The 10,442-nt window shown below is 40.2% G+C and overlaps 1 protein-coding gene across 2 annotated transcripts in view; it reads right to left on the minus strand.

Annotated features, from left to right (window-relative positions):
• The window catches only part of LOC101849899 (sphingomyelin phosphodiesterase 4), a 44,192-nt gene extending 35,047 nt beyond the window's left edge, over positions 1 to 9,145 (minus strand). For both annotated transcript variants that reach the window (XM_013091273.2, XM_005091491.3), the window contains exons 1-5: positions 9,090 to 9,145; positions 4,346 to 4,429; positions 3,162 to 3,383; positions 2,124 to 2,220; positions 204 to 420 (exon numbers count right to left, since the gene is read on the minus strand). In XM_013091273.2, coding sequence (XP_012946727.1) covers positions 204 to 420; positions 2,124 to 2,220; positions 3,162 to 3,383; positions 4,346 to 4,429; positions 9,090 to 9,119 — 650 coding nt within the window. In that variant the 5' untranslated portion in view covers positions 9,120 to 9,145. The remainder of the gene's footprint in view (positions 1 to 203; positions 421 to 2,123; positions 2,221 to 3,161; positions 3,384 to 4,345; positions 4,430 to 9,089) is intronic.
• Positions 9,146 to 10,442: the final 1,297 nt, after the last annotated feature.

The following is a 10,442-nucleotide window of genomic DNA, read 5'->3' on the forward strand; positions in this document are numbered from 1 at the left end:
TTTATGAAAGCACTGTATTTCATTTCAAGAAGAAAAAAAATTTCACAATACAGTAAAACATGCCAAAAAAACCCAGAAAAGTTGTCTTCACAAAACAAGTATTATCTCCATTTTTTAAAAAAAACATAGCCACAATTCAGGACAGTGATACACATACAAAGACAGGAAAATATATAGCAAAAAAAAACAACAATACTACAAACCTGGGAGAGATTGATCCAAGAGGAGACCGAACCACATTGTTAGTGAATGGGACACTGGGAAGAGAACTCTTGTCACAAGGCAGGAAATAAGTCAAATACTCATCGATGATTCTCGGGTAGAGGAACTCGTAGAGATCACTCCAGCCCTGGTTGCGGGCCTGCCACACCGGACAGACCAGGGCATAGGCCAAGTGAAAGATGTACAACTCAAATGCATCTAAAATGTGAGTTAAGGTTACGAAGGGCCAAAAATAAATTTGAGCACATTGGCTGTCAGAGTTGTAGAGTAGAATTGTAGGTTAAGGTGAGTCACAGTGATAACAGATTTTGACCGAAAACATTAGGATCAATGTAATGTTTTACTTTTAGTAGTGAGAGTTTTACACCACTTGCAAGGTAATACAAGTGCAAAAGATTACAGGTATTACAAGAGAAGAATAAATACAAAAAAGAAGGAAAGAAGAGATAAGGACAATAGATTAGAAATGCTAAATGCTAATGGACCTCATGTATACGGCAAAATTCTGGTCCACATTTGTCGGCGTATTTTTGGAGCCGAATGGAACATAGGTGACTAACTTTCTCAAATTCGGTTGGCACTATTTCTTAATCAATATAAACAAAACTTGGCATCCAGTTAGAAAATATGGCACAAATGATATGTGGATGTTGAAGTTTGTCCACAGCTTGATTTTCAACATCAAAAAGGTAAGAGACCTATCTTTTCTCTACAGTCTCCTCAAATTTAAAAGTTCTATGTCAAGTAGTTGTTTAAAATTTATCATATATGTACCACTACCCCCCTGTCCAAAACAGCTTCGCACAGAGGCCTACCATTTTCCCCCGCACTCCTGCAAATCTACGTAACCTACAAATCAGCACATGATTATTCCGAGCCAGTTCATTGATCACTTGAAATAGGGCAATGGCAGGCGCATGCATCCAGGTGTTTTTCTCCCTGTTCCCCTGTAATATCGTAATGCGGGTGTTCGAGTCTCAAAGGAAAAAAGAAAGCTTTTTAACTGTTCGGCATGTTAATTGCATTGAATTATATTTCATGGTCAGCATGGTCAACAGTCATCAAAGAAAACTTTGCCATTATAACTCACTCCGCCAACATATTATATTCTTTACGATCCCATGATGTGATATGATGCTATCAAATAAAATGCTCTCATCCCGACACCCTTCTTTCTCAAAATCGTAATATGTACATGAAAATTTTAATTATTGCAAAATAACTACAAAATGGTTAGTAAATCTGACTGCAAAAATGATTTCTCCACCCAAAAACACATTGAGTAGCAAAGTGTCTTTCAAATGCCTCTATTCATAACTGAGATTTTGTCGATTTTCTTACAGAATCAGAAGTTACGTGGTCCACTTTTTGAAAATATTTTCCAATATTATGTGTCATCCATGTTTTGCTGCACTTTACAACTCGATAACTTTTTTACTTATGAATCGATTCTTTAAATGAAAAAAGCATAATGCTTTGAATAGAAAACCCTCTCTGATGTACCAAATGAAAAAGGGTTAAAGTGAAAAATCAGTTTTTCATTGGCATTGCTAAATAGATGTTTGATGAGAGAGAAGGAGCTAATCACACTGGAGCACCTACTGACCCCTACCTTATTTAATTTTAACAACAATTATTTAAACTTCTATTTAAGATAGATAGGGTTGGGTTTTTTTAAATTTAAACGAAGACAAATGAACAAGCTATAAAATAATATCTATAACTCCACAAATCCAAAAATTGACAACTACCTGATTCCACTGTATCGTGAAACAATTTTCAAAATTATAATAACATTAAAAAGGCCCAGTGTTCTTCAAGACCAGTTAGTCCCCATCGCCATCATTAATATTGCCAGTAAGAAGTCCAAGAACACAAAATATTCCTAGTGTAAAGGATACTCAACACAATAGCAGGAGAGCTAAAGTTGTGTCCTTGTAGCTTGTTGGCATAGAAACTGGGCACCACACCCTCCTCCAGCATTTGACGGGCAGGGGCCTGTCAACAGAAATATAAATAATGAAATATCTTCTTTGATTTTGCACCATCATACAGTGACGGATTAACAGTGAACAGATCAATACAATAGAAGAAAACTAAAAAGAAGTAAAAAGAACATACACTACCATCAGCTTTTGGCTCAGAATGTAAATGTTCACACAAATCTCTAACCCTCCTTTTAAGAATGATTAACAGTGAGGCAGATATTTCAATCCATAATGCAACCAACTTATATCAATGTATGAGAGACCGGCGCCTGTGATTAAGCAGGTAAGTGTTTCGCCATTGCATGCAGGAGACCCAAGTTCAATTGAACATCCATGTGGGGAAAACTTTTATTAAGTGTCTCTGTCTTTCTGCTGGGACATTGTATCCCTCTCAGCCCATGTTGGCCTTAACAGGCAAGGTCAAAATCCTCATAACCTCCTCCCCCTCCCACATGATCTAAATTATGTTGAAGGCGGTGTAAATACACCTTCATTTTAAAAGATTATCTTTTTTTTCCTTTAATTCCAAAGTATGAGACAACTATATCTTACTTTTTCTTTTCTGTGGTCTCTTTCTGTCTTTCACTGTGATGAAAACAACTGCTTCTTATATCATCGGCAAACTGCCTAATAAAGATCACAAATACAGCAGCTGTAATTCTTTTTCAATGCAGCTACTGAAAATGCCACTGCTCTTATACCAGCATCAGTGGGGTTCTGAAACTTTCTGATGTTACACGCAGAAGACACGACTTCCAATTCTCAAATGGTGAAGCTTTATAATCTAGTATCACCAATTGTCTGCTGAGATGCTGTATCCCACTAATTGACAGACCTGGTGAAAGTAGCCTGCCTTCTCAATGATTTAAATCATGTCAATGTGGGCCTAAAACGCTATCAATAACAATTAATTATCATCTTGCAAACAGCAAAACATAACAAAACACTCACTGGCAAACACTTGAAAGGAAACTGGTACACAGCCTGTGGATCTGCATGAAGACTGTTGACCAGCTTCATCAAGGGTCCCTCAGGCCCCAGGAGTCTCTGCAGTCTCTCAAACAGCTCCGGCTGTGCCCCCTGGAACACTCGGTCCAGCTGCCAGCCCGTGGTGGTCTCCAGCTCAAAGTCGAAGAGCTCGCGGAGGATTTGTGGGAAGGCCATTCTCAGCTCCTTCAGAAAAAAAGCGATTTTAAAAAATACAAGTTTGAAATCAGTTTAGTCCCCCCCACCACCACTTTTTCAACAAAAAGAGCTCTGGGTACCTCATACAGTGCATGTTTGATGATTATTTTTTTAATTTGGGGGGGGGGGGATCTTCAGTGATGTTTATATTTTACACTAAATTCAAGAAAAGGGGAGAAGTTGCCCTGATTGTATGCTTTCTGAGGTTGAAATTATATATATGTCATTATACCATTAACCTTTCAATTAATCATCTTTTAATCAAAAACAAAGGCTCACTAAATTCTTCTTCCACGTTCCTTACTTTTGCTTAGAGTTGGTCACACAGGTCCTGCTCAAATCAAAACGCAACTAAGTTTACTTATAAGGTCCACTTTCCTGTAAGAAATAGTATCTGTTGCCTTTTGGGCAACTGTATCCCAATTATGCCCAATATCTCATGTTACTCTGAATTGTCAAACTGGTCAAGAGTTTCTTCAGTTTCAGGAAAAATTCAATATACGAACGCCAGCTAGCGGTCAATTACTTAGTATGCACCTACTGATCTTCAACTTTCACTTAGATCTAAGAGTATAATAAGTGCAATTCATGTAAGACCTGAAAAATGTGTTCCTATCCTGCAAAATGATTAGCCCAATCCCATTTTTCCACCTACCTTACCATCAAAGGATGTGCAAAATATTCAAGACCTTTACCAATCATAATCATGTCAGCACATGAATAGTGGAAATCAAACCACATACTTTAAAAACTTTCACTTGAGAGAGTAAGGTAGGCACCTCATGGCCAACAAACCCTCAAGAGAGATTTCAATCTTCATCCAGTACATCAAGACACTTCAAGCAGAAGGCTAATGCTGAAAAGGCATTGGAATTGAATTGACGATTCTCTTTTAAAAGCGGACAAAGGGCACACGACCGACTCATGATAACAGAAATATAAACACAAACCTTGGTGCTGGTAGTGGCAAGGATTTCTTCCAATAGACTACACTGATAAAGCAAAGGCCGACCTTGAGCTGCATTCAGCCGTTCCTGAGGATGATTACAGAGAAAGTTAGATTTAAAATTGTATTGACAACAATGGAATCTTGCTTTTAAAACCATGAGGTAAAAGAGCAGGACAGAGGAAGCTCAAAAATGTACTTTAAAATAATTACCAGAACGAAATTGTAGAATTTTGTCGGGTCAGTATCTGAACTACAAGGCTGATTTATTTCTTTAAAGGTATGCACAAAGAGAACGCTAAAAGCGAGCACGTTGGGACAAGCGCTTGAAATGTTGTTCAAAATTCGCTTGTTGCGCACAAGAAGCACGCTCGCTGTATCGCGCCTGAGATTTCAACCGACGCTTGAAAAGCGTACAGAATCAAAAGTTATTTCTTTCTCGCTTGCAAGCGTGTACCTGGTGCTGCCCCCCATTGTTGTCTGGTCACGACTTGGGTAGGGCGGTATGCATTTTCTCTCAGTCTCAGTGACAATCGGACCGAAATGGGTGTCGAGTCTTTGATAACAGCCGTGTTTAAAATACATGCAATTTGGGACAAAAAGAAGGAAAAACCACGCAAACCGTTGTGAAACATGCTTGGAAAGATATTAGTGAAGAACTGCCAGTTGCACCAGTTCTTGGTTACCTTTGGTTCAATTTTTTAATATACTCGAATGTCTCTTCGCTCATTATCAGGTAGGACTGAAAATGTGAAGGGCTCCTTTTAAGTAAAGGAAACAAGTGGTGATGTTCGCCTTCCACTCGCCTCCTTAAATTTATCTCATGAAACCCCATTCTTTTGCGTTTTCCCTTGATCATTTCTGGCAAAACGTAATCGTTCGTCTTCACTCGAATCCACCATGGCGCCAAATGCCCAAGTTCTGATCAGTCGCAAGCGCTATTTGCAATCTTTCTATGCGTACACCTCAAAGACAAGCAAGCGCTTTCTTCACAGGCGTTCGCTTCATCGCGAGCAAGCGTTCTTTTTGTGCGTACCTCAAGACTTTATAATCTTAGAAAGAGAATAATTTATAATATATATCTGTATATTTTTACTAACAGCTAACTTAATAGAACAATAGTACTTGCAAGGAAATTTTATTGCGAGTAACTTTTTAATTCTAATTTTGCTCTCGAAAATATTTTATTTACTGCTACTTAGTACTTTAGTCGATATTTCCAAGATGGTCACAGTTCTTCTGATGACAAGTGGTGATACTCACTCCTGCAACTCGGGCATCATTAGTTTCATACCACATAATTAATCTTGACTCTATAACATAGCAACCTTTTTCACAATTTGTTTAATTTTATACAAAGTAATTCAACTAAATCTCTATCAAAATCCCCTAAATAATTAGGTAGCGTCAATTGCCACCGAGTGACACGGTGACAATTGACAAAAATTGACTTTTTGTCAATTGCCACCCAGTGAAGCGGTGTCAAGTCTGAAAACAACACTATCTTTAGCCTAATGGGTCAATTTGTTCTCAACTAATTCATTGGACGAGCATCTAGTCAAGAGCTAAGGCACCAACTTGGCGTGTTTTCAATGACCTTAGCCTACACTTTGGAGGAGAACCAACACAGGCAATTCTAGAAGTAGGTCACAAACTCAAGCAGAAATTCACGTTATATCGGGGAACATAAATCGGGGGACGGGGTCAGGAAAAGACACACACAGACACACACACACACACACACACACACACACACACACACACACACACACACACACACACACACACACACACACACACACACACACACACTCACACACACACACACACACACACACACACACACACAGAGGGACAGAGAGGCGAACGGCGAACGCACAACACCGAGCACTTGAGCACAATAGTCAATAAGCTAGATCTACCCACCAACGCAAAAGAGCTCCAATTTACTCGGTGGCAATTGACAAAAAGGTAATTTTTGTCAATTGCCACCGCGTGACTCAGTGGCAATTGACACTACCAAATAATTAATAATACTGCCCTCCAAAAATCAGATGAAAGTTTAAATGATACTGTTCAGCAAAAATGTATTCCGTATTAAATTTAATTATGAAACTTGAATCCATCTTGAATTGAAGTTTGAATAAATTAATACAAAAAAAGCCTTCATTTATAACTCAAACGTAAAAAGAGACCGAGGAAAGCATCTCTCATCTCTATGAGCAGTGTATCCTTCAGAGTTTTATACAATTCGAATGTCATAGAAATAAATAAGTTAACAAGATGTGGGGATCAGAAGCAGGCATTTTAGAATGAGACCAATAAAAAGGAGAGAAGGCTGAGACAGTGAACCTGCCTTTCATTTTTTTATAATTTGGTCGGTGTGGTCACAACCCAACGATTTATGACACAGGCAGGGAACTCAATAGCCGTTAGAGATGGAAAGCAATACATTTTTGGTGGGGGGGCATTGCTTGAAGCCAACTGGTTCCCACCTGACACAGTATTTTTTTTAAGCCCCACCCCTGTCCCCAAACTTAAAAAAAAAGGAAAAACTGACTTTTGAAAATAACTTTTCGTGCCCAGGAGTCACGTCAGTTCATTTTAAAGTAAGGGAAGATGACCATGAGTTACTAAAGATTCTTCCCCCTGGCCATTCGGCTAAGATCCATGTTGTTATCGATCCAGACCCAGAAAAGATCCCGCCTTTTCCTTGCTCCCGAGCACCAGGATCTTAGGCGGAGACTACTGTATTAGTTCTGCCCCCGGGGCGCCAATAATCTGATCATGATTCTGCCCCCCGGGGGGTGCCAATAATTTGGTCATTAAACCCCCATCCCCCGGATGCCAGATATTTATGTTCCCCGATAAGCGGAAGGAAAGAAGGGTAGTGCAGTTAGATTCTATTTTTTTGTGGGGGGAGGGGTTAAAGGGGGGTATTTAAGTTGGGGGCGGAGGGGAGGGGAGGAGGTTGGTGTTGTTTTGTTTATTTAATTTATTTTTTTTATAAATCTCTTTGTATTTTTTAATTCAGTTCATAGATATTCTAGATTTAGTTTTATAGATTAATTAGTTGTTATATTTAATATTTTTACTTTTCAATTGTCTATCGCAGTGGGTGGCTTGGAGACAAAAAAAAGTGAGTATGTGGGGGAGGGAGGGAGTGTATTTGAATGCATCAAACAATGGGTCGTCAGTTCAATTTATCCGCGGAACGAATAATGAATTGTGTTTCAGTTAGGAAAGCGTTCAATTCGAGTTTAAATTCTTCATTCATAAGAACTGAACGCATCGCAAAGTGTCAGCGAGGAGCCAGCACCCGTCATCTTGAAAATCAAAGTAGAATCTATATATAAGCTCCATCTGGAAACTGGAAACGGGGGGTCCAAATCCAAAAATGTGAAAATACTGAAGCCGGGGGGGGGGGCAGAATAATTACCAGATTATTGACATCCCGGGAGCAGAATAACGACTGCCTTTATTTATTTAATAAATGAAAGTGGCTATTCTCACCCGCCCGGAAGTTCTCGCAAGATCAACTCCTCCCCTCTTCTCTCTCTCTCTGTCTCTTTCTGAATACTGTTTATCGGTGTGGACGATCAAATTGACCAAAACAAAGTTAAAAAATGATGTTAAAACACAAAAGTAAATTAATTTGGTTGTCTACAAAGATGCTACGGCTATTTAACTTTTCGAATCGAGCCGAACTACGCGGGTCGCCATTTTGTTTTGCCCGGAAATTCTCGCGCTACTCCTCTCTCTCTTTCTCTCTCTCTCTCCACTGCCCACAGACAAAATTGTACGCTTTTAGTAGGCTACAGTTGTAATGGAACGTTTGTTCACGGCACAGAATTCTACAATTTTTCTGTTATCACAGTGTAGAATTCTGTGGTTTAGGGTGAACGCAAAATTTGGTGAACGCGCACCGGGTGAGAATAGCCACAAGAATCGCCTGCACTATTCTCACTCCGGGTGAGAATAGAGGTGGCCTTAATAAATTGTATGCCTAAAGTGAATTACTATACCACCTCCGCCCGCCCCCCCTTTCCCCCTTTCCTGGCCACTGCCCACCAGTCGTCCGAGAGAGACAGAGAGAGAGTAGAGTAACAGAAAGAGAGAGAGAGAGAGAGAGAGAGAGAGAGAGAGAGAGAGACAGAGAGAGAGACAGAGAGAGAGAGACAGAGAGACAGAGAGAGAGAGAGAGAGGGGGGGGAGGGAGAGTAGAGTGAGAGAAACAGAGAGAGACATAGAGAGAGAGACATAGAGAGAGACAGAGAGAGAGAGACAGAGAGAGAGAGAGAGAGAGAGAGACAGAGACAGACAGACAGAGACAGACAGAGCCAGAGAGACTGAGGCATTCGTTGAAAAATGTTGCGTTGTCTGGATGAATATGAGTTTCATGAAGTGAGCCTGAGTTAGGCCTAGATCTAGATCTAGATTAGATCTAGATCTTGATATCTAGATCTAGAATATAGATTAGATCTTAGATCTAGCCTAGCAGAAGGCAGAAGCACAACTGTAAAGTCAAAGTGAAAGCACTGCCGCCAGCACAGTGCCAGTGATTGAGCGAAGAGTAGAGAGAACGAGAACGGTAGGCCTACACAATAGCCTACAGTCTAATGACCAGGCTATGTGTACAGCATGAAGCAATATACAACACGTGTACGGTACAATTGGGTATTTTCTGGGAAACATTTTCAATTCAACAATCAAGAACATGGTGGGCAGTATTCGGTTTGAAAACTTACCATTACGGCAGTTGCACTGTAGGCTGACATTTTGATTTTCGCACTTTTCACTCTTCCGGTTTGTACGGTGTGTACAAAGATTTTCTCACGTGCTGTGTTTGCACTGTAGGCCTTGGCAAGCCGGGGCATCAACATTATCTCACATGAGCGTAGGTTAACATGGACAACGAAGAAATTTTAGAGCAAGCTCGAAAGCGCTATCAAGAACACGTCGCAGTGACAAGCTTGATGGGGGCGATTTAATTACCCCAATTAAATTAAGCAGATAGATAGATAGATAGATAGATAGATAGATAGATAGATAGATAGATAGATAGATCAGACAGATAGATAGATAGATGGATAGATAGATTATAGGCCTACATATATACATACATAGATAGATGTGTGTGTGTGTGCGTGTGTGTGTGTGTGTGTGTGTATGTGTGTGTGTGTGTGTGTGTGTGTGTGTGTGCATGTGTGTGTGGGGGTTTTTTGTTTGGGAGAGGGGGTCCTGTCATTTCTTAAGGAGATCGAGGAATCGAGGCAGGCTAGCTGTTTTCTCCCTTAAAATGCGATACAACAGGAGACTACTTATAATTAAATACCTCTTTGGATAGCCTCAAAGAAAAACTAGGGCAGAAAGATTTCTTATATTTACTTTAAAATGTGTCCACAAAAGTGCGATTTGGCTATCAGCGGACGTTTCATTTACCTTTCCACGGGAGGTATACTAATGTAGGCCTTAGAATATATAGCCGCGAAGAACGGCAGTGTCCACATTAGTACGGTGGGAGACCTGCGACAGTGTATCACAATCACAGCCATGCCAAAGAAGCTTTATCATTTCTACATGTGTATTTGAAACGTCTCAAGAGAATTCAGGGCATCAAATTGCAGGACAAAATACCAGACACAGAAGATTTCAAAAGGGCGCGATGCCTAGAGTCTCATGTTTTCTAAACTCATAAAGGACTAACGAACCTCACTGGGCTGGTCACATACGAATGACCGATTTCAAAATCCCAAAGGCAGTTACACTGTATTTGTTTTTTCTGTCCTTCAGGGAAACGTGCTAAAGTTGGCGCACTGAAAGCGCTACGAAAGACACCCAGAACATAGATCTCTGAAGGAATAATAATACTTCGCCAAGGGAAAGCCTCGACCGCTCCTGACAGACCCAGTTGAAGCAACACGCAATTAAGGACCTTAAACTGTAACCTCCTTGGCCTCAAGTCATATATGAGGCTTCATAATATGAAGAAGAAAGCCGAAACCAAGAGAAAAGCCCGCGAGCTGCGCGTGGTGTATCGCCACAAATGGCTTATTGGAGCTTTTGAATTCCCAAAACAATTGGAAAACTTTAAGCTCTTC

Source organism: Aplysia californica, unplaced genomic scaffold (genome assembly GCF_000002075.1).
Source record: "Aplysia californica isolate F4 #8 unplaced genomic scaffold, AplCal3.0 scaffold00031, whole genome shotgun sequence".
NCBI lineage: Eukaryota > Metazoa > Mollusca > Gastropoda > Aplysiida > Aplysiidae > Aplysia > Aplysia californica.